General features: G+C 37.6%; 1 protein-coding gene across 3 annotated transcripts in view; it reads right to left on the reverse strand.

Annotated features, from left to right (window-relative positions):
* The window catches only part of CFAP61 (cilia and flagella associated protein 61), a 351604-nt gene extending 337160 nt beyond the window's left edge, over nt 1-14444 (reverse strand). For all 3 annotated transcript variants that reach the window (XM_074209348.1, XM_074209349.1, XM_074209347.1), the window contains exons 1-6: nt 14373-14444; nt 9550-9700; nt 6183-6333; nt 2349-2425; nt 1383-1450; nt 998-1124 (exon numbers count right to left, since the gene is read on the reverse strand). In XM_074209348.1, the coding sequence (XP_074065449.1) occupies nt 998-1124; nt 1383-1450; nt 2349-2425; nt 6183-6333; nt 9550-9692 (566 nt within the window). In that variant the 5' untranslated portion in view covers nt 9693-9700; nt 14373-14444. The remainder of the gene's footprint in view (nt 1-997; nt 1125-1382; nt 1451-2348; nt 2426-6182; nt 6334-9549; nt 9701-14372) is intronic.
* Between the last annotated feature and the right edge of the window lie 2 nt (nt 14445-14446).

The raw sequence follows: 14446 nt of genomic DNA on the forward strand, positions 1-14446 counted from the left end.
TTCCTTGAAGCATTCTCAACAATGGGAATTGGTGATCCACACAGAGTGTCAATAAGGTAGCTCAATATCCCCATGACTTTTTTAGATATCTTGAATTGAATGTCCAATAGACATCTTAAACTCTACATGTCCAACACTGAAATCATGATCTTTCCCCCTAAATCCTCCCCTCATCCAAATTTCCCTACTACTGTCAAGGGCATTACCATCTTCTAAGTAACTCAAGTTAGTGATCTAAATGTTATTCTAATTATCTCACCCCCTTCCCCCTAGCCAATCTTGATAATGCCTCTCAATTTCACTTTTGCAACCTCTCTTGAACACCCTGGTGAAGGCCCTCATCATCTCACACCTTGATAACTGAATTTACCCACTGATAGGTCTGCCTGCTAAAGTCACTTCCTACTCTAATCCATCCTTCATTCAGCCACCAAAGTAATTTTCCTTAAACATGGTCCAGCTCTGTCACTTCCCTATTATACTAAACTATGGTGGCTCCTTATCACCTCCAAGATCAAACACAAAATTCTCTGTTTGGTATTCTAAGCTCTTCACAACCTTCTCCCCTTCCCACCACCAGCACCTTTTCAGTCTTCTTACACTGTCCTCCTGGCTGTTCAAAGAAAAAGATATTTCATTTATCAGCTCTAGGCACCTCCTCTGGCTGCCCCCATCCCTGAAAGACCCTTTCTCCTCTCTGCCTCTTGGCTTCTCTGGCTTCATTTGACTCTCAACTTAAATCCCATCTTCTGCAGGAAGCCTTTCCTGACACCCCCCTTTCTAGTGCCCTCCTTCTGTTAATTATTTCCCATTTATCCTCTGCACAGATTATTTATATTTATTTTTACTTGATACCTCCCCCATTAGACTGTGAGTTTCTTGAGGACAGAGAATGTCTTTTGCCTCTTTTAAGACTCCAGGACTTAGTAGGTCCTTTATTAATGTTCGACTACCAGGATAATTGTCTTCCGAAAACAAAAGATCATTATCACATTACCTGGCTTGACGAATGTATAGTTGAGGGCAGTGGCGGTGTCTGTGACACACATGCACAGAAAATTCTTCATTATAGTTAAAACTTGGAACTATCCCAAAAGGCTCAAAAATGGTTATTAAAGTCGTACCTAGATCACAAGCATAAAGTTGGCATTTTAACTTTTTTTCTCCTGTAGCAATATTAAAACATAAGCAGCAGTGTATAAGAAAAAAATACTTTTGAATCTGTACCGTTTGACCTTTCAAAAACAACTCTATATTGTATGCATTTAGAGATCTGAGGAATGTTTAACACATTCTAGAGAAACATACTTGGAGTATGTGACAAGTAGTCATTTTATCATAATGAAAATACTGAGGCTAAAATGTGAATACAAAAATCTTACCTAAACTCATGTAGGATGGAATTGTGAGAAATATGAAGTGAAGATCTGGCACTGCCTTGAAAACTGTCCTAAGGAGGAAAATATTTAAAAATAAAGTAATTTCATAAGCAAAAATCTTAATGAAATAGTCTCTTAGTGTCACAAATGCAAGCAGAATAGCTACTCCCTATTCAGAAGAGGATATAAAAATCTTTAAGGCAACTTTCTTTCTTTCTTACATTTTTCTCTAATCTCTTGATTACCTTTTCGTTTCCTATATTTACTTTTAAATCACCTTCACAGAGGCAAAGGAATAAAAGAAGTCCCTTTAGCTCAACACAACAGATTTCTGCTCATATTAACCCTTGACCTGGCATCTGGATGGTCTGGTTTGATATTACAAAGTAACTTGAAGACTGAGGACATCACCATTAAATGTGATTCACTGTCTCTGCAAGCTGCTAAAGACTGAGCACACTTCTATCTCTGTGTTGCACACTAACTGGTACTTCAGATTACTTGCAAACCTTTGTAGTCTGTTGTGTTAATAGATATTTCAGAAAATAACCTTGGGGGAAAAGTGATTTTTAAAAACCTCTCCAGCTTGTTAGGCTTCATGTTCAGTCATGCATTTTAAGGCACAATCTTCCTCTCCTGTTTCATCCCTCTAAAATCAATTTGTCCAAATGCCTGCACTGACATGTATGCCTCAAATAGTAACCACCTAAAGATGTTGTATAATATTTCATTATAAGAAAAAATTCAAGAAATGTGTTATTTCCTCTTCAAAATATCAATATCCTATTTTAAGTATAAAAGTAAATTTTAAATAAATTAAAATTAAATATAAATAACAGAATTTTAAATAAATTTTATGAATTACCTGGTATTCCCTTTTCTTATTATTTCAATATTTGCATAGTTCAGTTTTTGAAGTGAACTGATATCCATACAAGTTTATCTAGCTGCAATGGCACAACAACTCACCCAATAATTTCTTTGCAACAACTAATGGCATATTCATCAATAGCCACAAAAAGATGCATAAACAATGTATTCAGCGGCTACAGAACAAAAAGAACAAGGATAAATAAATTTTTATAAAAATTAAATCTCTAACAATTGGTTCTTTAAGACTGAATTAACATTATCTCTGTATTAGTCAGGAAGAAACAGATCTATGTGATAATATGCAAAGATCTATTCATACAAAAGATCACAACTAAAACCATGTTACCACAGACTATGTTTGATATATTTCCTGTCCCCATTCAGTCACTTGTAGTCTTCTACCTCAATAATATAAGGAAAAGATAGAGGCCAACATATCTGGCACATATGGCTCTTCCTCCTGACCCCAGGAATGGCCTATCAGATAAGGAAGGCCCTGCAGGGGAGTAAAATTGATTATTAACTCAGACTTTTGTTGGGGGGTGTTTATGCCAAATGCACAACACTAATCTATTTCCCTTCATCCACAAGTCAGCAGCTGTTGCTTTACTCAGGCTATAAAACAGAAAGATTCTCTTATGAATTTGGAGTATGAAAGCAGGTGCCCCATATGAAGTCAAGGACTCCTTTTATTAACATCCCTAAAGTCAAAATCAAAGAATACTCTTTGGATTCAGAAAGCTTGGGAAACTCCAAGAACCAAGATTATAACTTCATGGTTAATTATTATAAAGAATATATACATTTATACAGAAAATAATTTCTGTTCCTGTATTGTTTTTTTGGAACCCCTTGTAGTCTGATCTCATGAAGATTTTTAAGAAAACTCCCAAATAAGTAATTTAACTATCCCATGATTGTGAGGATTTCTGGATCTCTAAGCCTATACAACATAGTGCCCCCCAACCTAAAGTGAAACTTCATAAATACAGTAAACTGTGACAATATAAAGTGGTGTAGTGATATAAGCATTATATGTCTATCACTGACCTGCCTACATTTCTAATTTCTTCAGGGATTTGATTTCTTCATATTACTTAGCCTTGGGCAATTCATTTCACTTTTCAGCACCTTAGCATCTCCATACATAAAATGATAATGTGACATTGTTTCAGAAACACAAAGCATGATATGTTCTATCATAGGAATTTAAAAATAGAGTCATGAGCTCAAAAGATATATCAGTCCTGAATGTGATTTTTCCCTAGAAGCAAAGGGCCCTTAGAAGGCTGGAAACTGAATAATAATGCAATTTCATTTGCTAACTAAAAAAATATAAGCCACTCCTGGGTAGTTGTGTTTTGGAATATAGAATCATAGGATTTAGGGATGTCAGGGACCTTAGAAATCATCTTGTACAGTCCTTTTATTTTACAGATGTGGAAACTAAGAACAATTATGCAACTTAGCTAAAGTCAGACAAATCATGAGGAGCAGAGCTGGGATCCAAATCCAATCTGGTTCCGGATTTAATGAGCTTAGTCTCACAAAAACCCTAACTTTAGAACTTAAATGTGGCTATGAGTAAACCATCTTCCAAGTTATATTGTTTTGGGTCAGGGTGGGAGAAAGGGGGTGGGGCTGCAGACAGGAGGTATAGAGGAGGGGAGAGCAGGAGCGAAGAGCATTATCTGTCAAACTAATTTTGCTACCATCTTGCTCCAAATTCCACAATTAAATGTGTATTCCTCTACCTTAAAGTTTTGGTATTTTTGAAATACATATTCCTGAAAAGGAAAGCACATTTAATCTTATCAAATATTCCCAACTTAGTAATATAGAGCTCCATAAGACCCCAGACTCTTTATATAAGTAGGAGGAGGAGGAAGGGGAGACAGCATGGGGCAATGGAATGAGCACTGTCCCCACCCAGACTGACATGAAACCATGAGCACATGGCATGGCCCTATTGTTTCTGTCTTTGTTGTGCCTATTTTCCCTTCTCTTACTGTTGTAGATAGAACAGACTAGGCCTAGCAAAATTTCCAGGTAAAGGAATGCATGCTAAAGTTTGTAACAAACATAGCCCTTAGAAGCAACCTGCCAGATAAACCTCAGCAGGTTGTGGGCTCCTTGAGAGCAAGGATTGTCTCTTGTTTCTTTTTGTATTCCCCTCTTGCTTAGTACAGCATCAAGTACTCAGTAAGAATTTAATAATGTCTATTGACTAGCTGAATCAGTTCCTGTGGCCTAGAGATCACTTTCTGGAGCAATATCATCTACTGACTGGACTGCCTTTGGAAGTGACTCTGATGGAAGTGAAGACTTTGTATAAATTGCTTTAAGTTTGAGCCCAGTGTCCCTAGGGACCAAGGTAGAATAGGGGAGACTGTCCTGTGTTCTGCGTTCTAGGAAATAGTTTTTACTTCTGTTTTGCTATATTTTCTTAGGAAATATTCCTTTGTAAAATCTAATTGATGTTAATTGGTAAAATACTATTGGAGTACTAATTGGGAAAATATTTGGGGGGTGAAACAAGACATTACAGGATCAGGGTTTGAGCCTAGAGCATTAAAGATGTATCCCTACTACTCTCTTGGGGGTACCCCTGTAACCCTAAGGGAAGATTTAGTTTTGCTCTGAGGAAATCACTAGTATATTTGAGAACTATGTTTCAGCTTCAGTCTGGGCCTCCTGCCTCCTTAATTTGAATGGAGAAAGATCTAGAAAACTTTAGAGTTTCAGGGGGTTACCCATCTTCCCATTGGCATCCTAACAGCATCACTAGAACACTGAGCAGCAGTGAACCAGACTGGACATAGCAGAAAACTGCATCCTTGCTAAGATGTGTGCTCTCTAAGCTTAAACTCCTGTTATCCAAGGCTCTGTAGGTATTTGTAAGAGAGTGAATCTCAGAATTTGGGGGATGTGATGAGATGGGAGTGTGTCTTTTGCATCAACTATTTTTACTATGACCCCTTGGTACATACATCTTCTAAATGCTAATTAAGTATAAACGATCAATTAGTAATTTAAATAGTTACAGCAGAAAGTACAACATTGAAGATTCATTAGCATTATTATCATAAAAAACATTCCACACTGTCTGTGGTCATGCTCTGGGGACTTGACCTTACAGTGTGATAGTTGCCTCAGAGGATGCCTACCATTAAGTTTTCAAGAAACTTGAAAGGCAGGCAGCTAGGTGGCACAGTGGATAGAGCACCAGCTCTGGAGTCAGGAGTGCCTGAGTTCAAATGCAGTCTCAGACACTTAATAGCCTAACTGTGGGACCTTGGGAAAGTCACTTAACCTCATTGCCTTAAATAAATTTTTTTTAAAAGAAACTTGAAAGGCCAAGGTAGGTATAAAAGTGGAACAAAAAGTTTGTTAATTGGTAGAGGGGGACAGCTAGGTGGCATAGTGGATAGAGTTTTAGCCCTGGAGTCAGGAGGACTTGAGTTCAAATCTGACCTCAGAAACTTAATACTTACTTAGCTGTATGACCCTGGGCAAGTTACTTATCCCCATTGCCTTGCCAAAAAAAACCCCAAACAATTGATAGAAATTTGAAAAATTCTAAATTCTGATTCCTGTTTTGTTTTGTGTTTCCATGTCCTTGTTTGTAACATTCCCACAGTGATCATAGTGTATTCCACAGACATTTGCCACCTTCTATGTGAAAGTTAATTTGCTACTGCCTGTTCTTTTTATCTCCTCAACTCTCTCTCTCTCTTATGTTTTACCCATTTTTCTTCCTCTAATGATTTTGCTTTCAATGCAAATTTTTTCCATGCTTTCTAAACAATACTTTGAAGAGTTTAAAATTTGAGATTTAAAATTAAGAAAGACCATATGAATTGTAACCCTTTCTCACAAAAATTTCTGTCATTAAAAGCATTAGTTTGAAAAGACCATATGATTACTTACTGTGCATGGGAGTTCACTGTCAAGTTCGCGAAAGAGGTTTACCCACTCATCTTGTTTGACAATATCCCAATTGGGATAGTCAATGAAAGCAGCATGGGCCATAATCTCTTCCCTGTCATTGCAGAGGGTAATTGCAAGATTTGCTTTTTCTCTATGGAAAATTAGATATTGTAGATATAAGAAAGAGATTGCAAAAATAAAATACCAAAAACTTTTTTTCTCATTCTTCTGGCTCTCTTTTTTTCCTAATTTGTTGATAAACTTGCAAGTAGCTGGCACAGTAGATAGAGCACTGGGCTTAGAATCAGGAAGACTCATCTTCCTGAGTTCATGTCTAACCTTAGATACTTACTAACTTGAACCCTGGGCAAACCACTTACCACTGCCTTATAAAGGAGATCATTAAGAGTCAGACACAACTGAAATGACTAAACAACCTCATAACAAAAAGAGATGAGCTTAGCAACTCCTCTGGAGGTGACAAGATTAACCTTTGCTATGAGCTGAAAGATATGTGTGGCAAGTATTCACAATACAATTAGATTCTTCAGATTGATATATTATCTCTCTCAAAAAATTATTTTTAATGTTTCAAGCTTTATGTGAGATATTACTGTATGTTCAATGATTCTGATAGTTTTTTTCCTAGTTCTTTATAGATAGGTTAGTAAAGTCTATTGTGTTACAAAATTCTTCCCAATATTTCCCATATAGCAAGTAGTGGGTAGAGAGGGTGTATTGGAAGTGGTTAATTTAACAGAAAAATCATCTGCTCCTTCAACTTTCATATGAGTAGAGCCCTTACCTTCTGTGAACCCAGGGGGTAATAATTTTCCCTCAATCAATATTTCCACCCTCTAACCTTGATTCAAGATAGATCAGCCAGCAAAGAACAAAAATTAGGTCTAGTGGGTGGCTAGGTGGCTCTATCTAGAGGATAGAGCACCATAAACTTCAAAGGAATATATGATTTAGAGACACATTATAAAAGGACTAGAAGAGAATGAAAGGAGGTCTCTTTTAGAATTTGGGCTGGAAAAGAACTTTCTTTTTTGCAAGGCAATGGGGTTAAGTGACTTGCCCAAGGTCACATGGCTAGATAATTATTAAGTGGATGAATTTGAACTCAGGTCCTCCTAAGTCCAAGGCTGGTGCTCTATTCAATGCACCACCTAGCTGCCCCTGGGAAAGAATTCTTAACCAACCAAAGGATAGGACTGATAATAAAAGCTTCATAAAATTAAAATGGTTTACACAAACAAAATCAAAGCAGATAGAGCAAGAAAAAACTGCTGAATCATTCAAGAAAAAAATCTTTGAATCAAGAACCATTGGCAAAAGTATATATATATATATATATATATATATATACACATATACATATATATATGTGTGCGTGTGTATATATGTATATATATATATATATATATATATAAAATGATATAAAGATATAATCTCAAAGGGCATTCCTTAATATGGTCACAGGATATGAGTAAATAGTTTTCAAAAAAAGAATTGCAAGTTTTCAATAATCATGGGAAAATATATTCCGAACTCAGATATTTAAACAATTCTGAAGCTTTACCTCAGTGCTCAAATTCTCAAATGGAGCTGTGATATCAATGATCCAACAATAAATGTTTTACAAAAATTAAGAGTTAAAAAGTACCACTAGACAAATACATAATTTTTATATATATATATATATATATATATATATATATATATATATATATATATAATATTTTTATTAAAAAGTAGAACTTTGCTAGAAAAAAACAGCTTGGGTTAAACAATTTTCCAAATTTATCTTGATTACTATCCTCTTTCTGTTAAATTCATGGCTCGGACAATTGTTCATCTCCAGTGTCTGTATAAGATATATGTACTGAAGGATTAATTCAATTGGACTGTTTATACAACTGCACAAGTCAATATGTGGGAAAAATGAATTCATTTATTTTTCCTATGTAGACTGATCATTCAAGGGCCTTTGAATATCATAACCTGAGATCTTGTAGCGAGAGAGGTGCTGGGGTGCTAGGCCAAGGAATACCATGCTATTTTGAAATAAAGTTCTGACTAGGAAAGACATATTCAGTTAAACTGAAGTGAACTGAAGTGAAGCAAAATGATGAGGGCAGTTTGTGTTTGACTTTTGAAGGCAGTAAGCCAGAAGATACATGTTGAGCGTGAGGGGGAAGTCTGCTTCATGGAGAGTAAGGTGCAGGCTTTCATCAAGGTGCAAACTGGGATATGACTCCAAAACAAGCACTCATTATTCTTATTGTTGTTGCTGTTGTTGTTGTTGTTGGGAGGTTTGATTTTTTTTTAAACAACCCTTTGATTTTAGGCATAGGAAACCCCCCACAGGGGAAACTCTTCCTAAAGCATATCAGTATTCTTCAGTCTTAGCTACCCTTTGCACTAGGAGATGAGACTCATTCAGAATCCCATGAGTGAGACATGGGGCTTGACTCCAGGAATTTCTGAATCCAAGATCATCTTTCTATCTACTGTGTCACAATGTCATGTTATGGATGCTGTGCTTGAATCCAGTTTGGCTGTTTACTCTTTTTTTTAAATTGCTTTTTATATGCCATTACAAAAATGAATACAAAAACAAACCTCCCTTTCTTAGTTCTCAGGTCTGGTTGGGAATGGTCCCATGCAACATAGGAGCCCAATACTGCAACTAGACAATCGGGCAAGCAAAGGGACCACTGCCAATAGCTCTTTTTTCTGGTCCCTATTTGAAGGTTTGTGATTGTTGTTGTTTTAAATTAACCAGAGATATGATATAGGAGTCACAGATTTTGTGATTCAAGGAAATATCTAAAATATGAATGAGGAAATCTTTCTGTGATGCATTTTAGGACTACAAAATGCATAGATAGATACACACAGAGGTGTATATATGATATATATATATATATGTATGTGTACATACACACATATGTGTACTAACAAACAATTTGCTCTTTGAGAAATATTTAAATATCTGCCATTCATTTTATGTAAAAATGAAAGGATCATGAGTTTTATAACCTGGTCACATCTTTCCTACTAGGAACTATAGATAATTTGCCAGTTTAGTGAATGCTTCAAATTTTCTACCTGCAAATTCTTCCAGCAAGTCAAAAAATATTTCATGGCATTCACCAAAATCCTCAAAATATAAAGTAGCCATGGATTGAGCAATCCATTTAACTTTTTGATACATTGTGCTTTAGTAAGTTTGTGACATTTTTTGTGTATGTGACTCCTCACCTAGGCTTCATGTTCCTGTCAGGCTGCTATCTGATCAGAGCAGAGTCCACATCAATGTTCAACAAATGGTTATTAAATAAGATGGTAAATTACTTACAGAAGATAAATGATATTAATCCTCCCAAAAAGATTTTCTGTAAATTTTCTGATGAGAGAGTTAATACTATTAATATCTTGTGATTCTGTTCTTCTGCAATGGACAAATTCTTTCCTTCCTCTTGGAGAAGTTAGTGTTGTCATTTTATGTCCTTTCAAAAAAAGAGAAAACACTCCACTATAAATCTGAAATGATTAGCTGTCTTGGTTACAGTACTTATAATATTAAATACTAATTCAATTTCCAAAATGACAGAGTGAATACAATATTTTCCACATAAGGCTAGCTGTTTTTCCCTAGGGGTACATTGTGTCAGCTGTCACCACAAGCTATCAGACACATTTCTCAGTCGGCTCAAACAGTTTCTGAGAACTGGTCTGTCTAGAAAGCACCACAACTGTGCTCTTTGTTGCCAGTAAATCTGCTCCCAAATGTTATATAGCAGTTGTAGAAAGAGCCTGAAATGAAATATTTACTGGTTCAGCATATTTACCACAATTGTAGGTATCTGAGTGTTAGGAGTGAGGGGGAAAATTCACTGCTGCTTTCAGTTTATAAAAAGGAAAGAAAATCAGTGATTGATTTTGCCTTAGGGTAATTTTGTTTTAACAAAATTATATCTATTTGTATATGCATTTAGATAAAGAATTCATAGAAATTTATGTCAAACCAAATTGAGTCTATAAAAATACTACCTTTCTATCTATTTTCAAAGACTATCCAATCTCTTTTCCTCTGTCTCCATCTCTCCCTACCCATGTATTTATATATATACATATATATATATATACATACATATATGTAGACATCTATACAAATTTAGGAAAATGTTCAGAATTGAGAGCTGGAAGGGTCTTCAGAAACCACTTGGTTCAACCTGTAGCTGAACAAAAATCTCCTGAATATTCTATCCAACAAATGATCGTATAGCCTTTGTCTCCCTCTAGTAAGGGAGATTTTATTACTTTCTACATCAGTCCAATCCACTTCAAAACACTTCTAATTCTAATTGTTATGGTAGAATTAAGATAAACTGTGAAATTCTGAACATGATCAATTTATTAGTCAGGCTAGCAGTAACCAATGAGAAAGATCAATTCATTTGATGACCGTAAGTGGGGTTGGCAGGATTTTTCATAACAATTAGCAAGCTGACAGGGCAATTTCTGTTAACAACATAGGTAAGTCTCCTTCTGACTGGGGATAAATGACATATATCATTTGAACCTCTCCTTCTGAGACCCCTTAAACACAGCCAAGACAAGTGATTTAAGTCACTAAGATAAAGATTCTCAGATGATGGGAGCAGTTCTTCAAAGGATGAGATTAATATGCAGATGATGGGAGTAGCTATAAGAGTTTAAATTGATGAAATTTGACCACTTAGGTTAATTGAGTTTTTCAGAAAAATGGGTGATGGGTGAGTTTATAATGGAAAGGAACCTCAAAGGTCCTTAAATCTATTGTTTAGATTATTATTAAGTCTTAGCAAAATAGCAAAGTCTCAGCAAAGTAAAAATTAACATTTTCAATTTTACATAATCCAGAGTCCAAAAAAATACAAGATTCCAAGTAAAATAAGTAACAGTTTTAAAGGCCCCTTAAGATTTGCAAAGCACTTTACTAATATTATCTCATTTGATCCTCACAACAACCCTATATCATTTCTACCTTACAAATGAAGTAACTAAGGCAAACAGAGGTTAAGTGACTTGAACAGCGTCACAAAGTTAGTGTGTGTGTCTGCAACTCATCATATTGATCCAACTTTGATCCATCATATTGATCATATTGACCCCTCCATTTGCCACCTCAGTGCCCAAAAATGATGTGGTCAGAGACCATACTATAGCTTTATCACTTACCTTGTTACTACTAAGTTTTTCTTTATTTCAACCCCAAATTTGCCCCTCTGTGACTTCCTAGTTTCTCACCCTCTCTGGCATAGTATGATGAGTCTAATTCCTATACTTGGGGATATCATCATGCTCCTCCCACTCCTTTGTCTTCTCTTCTCCAAGTTAAAATATCCCAGATCCTTTGACTAAGATATCATGATCTTGAGGACCCTTGACATCCCATTCTTCCTTCCTCCTCTATTCATTCTCTAGTTTATCAATACCCTCCCTAAAATGGGAGATGCAGAATAAATCACAAGAATCCAGATGAGCTATGGACAGGATATTGCAGGGCTGATACCTTTTGGGGGGGACTTTTCCATTTGAATTAATATTACATCTGTTTTTTTGGCTGCCAGTCACATATGGATCGTACTAAGTTCATTCTCCACTCAAGTCCCAGAGACATGTTATTTAGCTATGTCCTCTTTTACACAAATAAATGGATGGAATGGAAGGAATACTTAAAAACTAGAGAGATGAAGAAAGACTTCCCATAGAAGGCAACACATTAAGTGAACCTTGAATGGATCTAAGATGCCTACAGGGATAAAGAGGACAGCCTACAAAGGGATGGAGGTGGACCTGGAGTTCAGGAAAAGTAAAGTAAAAGTAAAATCAAGAAAGTCAAATTTGGCTAGAAAGTGGAGTGGATGAAGAGGAATAATGAGATGTTTAACTACTAGGTTCAGTAGTTGTTATTCCATTGCCTGAATGTTATTCTATTACCCCATTTCTATCACTAGAGGGCACATGGGTGAAATGATCAACTCTCCCTGGAAACCAGAATGCTGAAAAGTCTTTATTCCCTAAATCTCCCCCTTTTCACGGGTGGCCAAGCTTATGCCATGGATAATTCTTTACCTTTCTAAAAATACAGTCTATCTATTCATAAAATGGATACAACAAAGGTGCTTTCTATACTAGCTAAATCAAATGTAGGTGATGAAGTTTGTCCTTCATTCTTGAAGATGACCATGACATCAAAGGTGATGCCATGGCAAGCAAGTAAATTGAATTTGAGTGATGGGCTACCTCAATTTCTCCTTTAGAGTCATCTGGATCCAGATATGAATCAGGACAACTGAGATGGCCCTGGATGTGAGGCAATCCAGGTTGTCACCCAACTAGTTAAGTAGCAAGTGTTTGAGGTTGGAGTGGAACTCAGGTCCTCCTGACTCCAGGGCTGATGCTCTATCCACTGCATCACCCACCTGCTAGGAACCTTTCAGGATCCACTCAAGTAGGATTCTTCCTCTACAATCAACCCTTGGTCTGTGCCTCTTACAAGAATAATGGCATCACATGTTACTAGGGCACTTGTAAGGTTGATAAGGCATCTACTCCATAGTAACCTTATAAGGTCGAGTTAGATGATTACTTCCATTTTATAGGTGGTGAAACTGAGGTTTTGCCCAAGGTTACATATCAAGGCAAGTCTTGACTAGCTGGTGAGGGTGATAGATATATAAATACAAATAATTCCAATGCACTAATTTAAATTTAATCATAGTTCCAATTTTTTTCCAGTAACTTTCACTATCAATCAACCATCAAGCATTTATTAAGCAATAACTAAATGGTAGCTAGGTGTCACAAGAGAGAGAGAGAGTACTGGGCCTGGAGTTCTGCGTTCAAAGTTGACCTCAGGCACTTATTAGCTGTGCGACCCTGGGTCAGCCATGTAATCTAACCTATAACAAACTTCTGGACTCTCTCCGGATCTCTGTAAAATGAGGGGACTTGGGCTAGATGGGCCTAGCCCTTAGCAGCGCTGACTGCATCATATAGTTGTTGTTATCTCTGATGTATATGAGAGCACTTTTTTAAATCTTAAAATGACATCTATAGGGTCATAGAATAGGGCAGCTCAGTGGCAAAGTGGAAAGAGTAAGAAGCCTGAGGTCAACAAGACTCATCTGACACTTCCTAGCTGGCTGACCCCGGGGCAATTCACTTCAACCTGGTTGCCTCAGTTTCCTCATCTGTAAAATGAGCTGGAGAAGGGTTAACAATAAACCACTCCTGTATCTTTGTCAAGAAAACCCCTCAGAAAAGAGGTCACTGAGAATTGCACTGAAATAACAATTGTTACAGCTGCGCCATATATAGTTTCACCACTAAATACTGCAAAATTGGCTGGAATATATTCCATTTGCCTCAATGACCAAAGGGATGGTTGCGGTAGCTGTTTACCGAGGGGGTGGGGATGAGGGCAATCCTACTTTTAAAACGATAATAAAGCATTAAGCTGCGTTAGGAGTCGTTAGGTATTTTTGGAGCAGCAGAGTGCTCCGGAAAGTCTGGGTTCGAGTCCCGCCTCAGACACACATCAGACGCCGGGTGGCGGATGGCCTCAGCTGCCTCCGTGTCCTCCGTGGTAAGACGGGGATGACAGCCCTGAATCGCAGGATTGCAGAGGTAAAGTACGTGGCGCCAAGTACACAGGAGGACGCGCGTGCCGGTGTATTGCCTCTCCTCCCTTTCCCTCAGTCCTCCCCAGACCCAACACCCGGCCCTTCCCCTCCTCCCCATCCACTCCCGCGGAAAGGGTCAGAGACTTGGGACTACAAGACCCAAGATGCATCACGCTCCAGAGACTTGGGACTACAAGACCCAAGATGCATCACGCTCCAGAGACTTGGGACTACAAGACCCAAGATGCATCACGCTCCACACGCACAGCGCGAGACGGCGTATGTCTTTAAATGGTGCTGCTTTGCTTTCTGGGAGTGGTAGGCGGACCTTTTCCTCCTCCCCCCTCCGAGTGGGCTGGGCGCGATTCCAGGATTCCGGGCAAGGCGTCCTCGCTTGGAATACCTGTCACCCAGACCCCTTGACCCCAAATCACAAAGAGTACGCCACCGTGTGACTACGTGCAAACCCTCCGCTCTATCGAGCCGAATCACTCTTAACTTGACTCACCTCCAGCTCCAACCGTCTCCTCTCTGGACAACTGAAGGCCGGTTACTATAGAAACAGCGTCGCTTCCGTCACGT

This window comes from Macrotis lagotis, chromosome 1, assembly GCF_037893015.1.
Source record: "Macrotis lagotis isolate mMagLag1 chromosome 1, bilby.v1.9.chrom.fasta, whole genome shotgun sequence".
NCBI classification, from domain to species: Eukaryota; Metazoa; Chordata; class Mammalia; order Peramelemorphia; family Peramelidae; genus Macrotis; species Macrotis lagotis.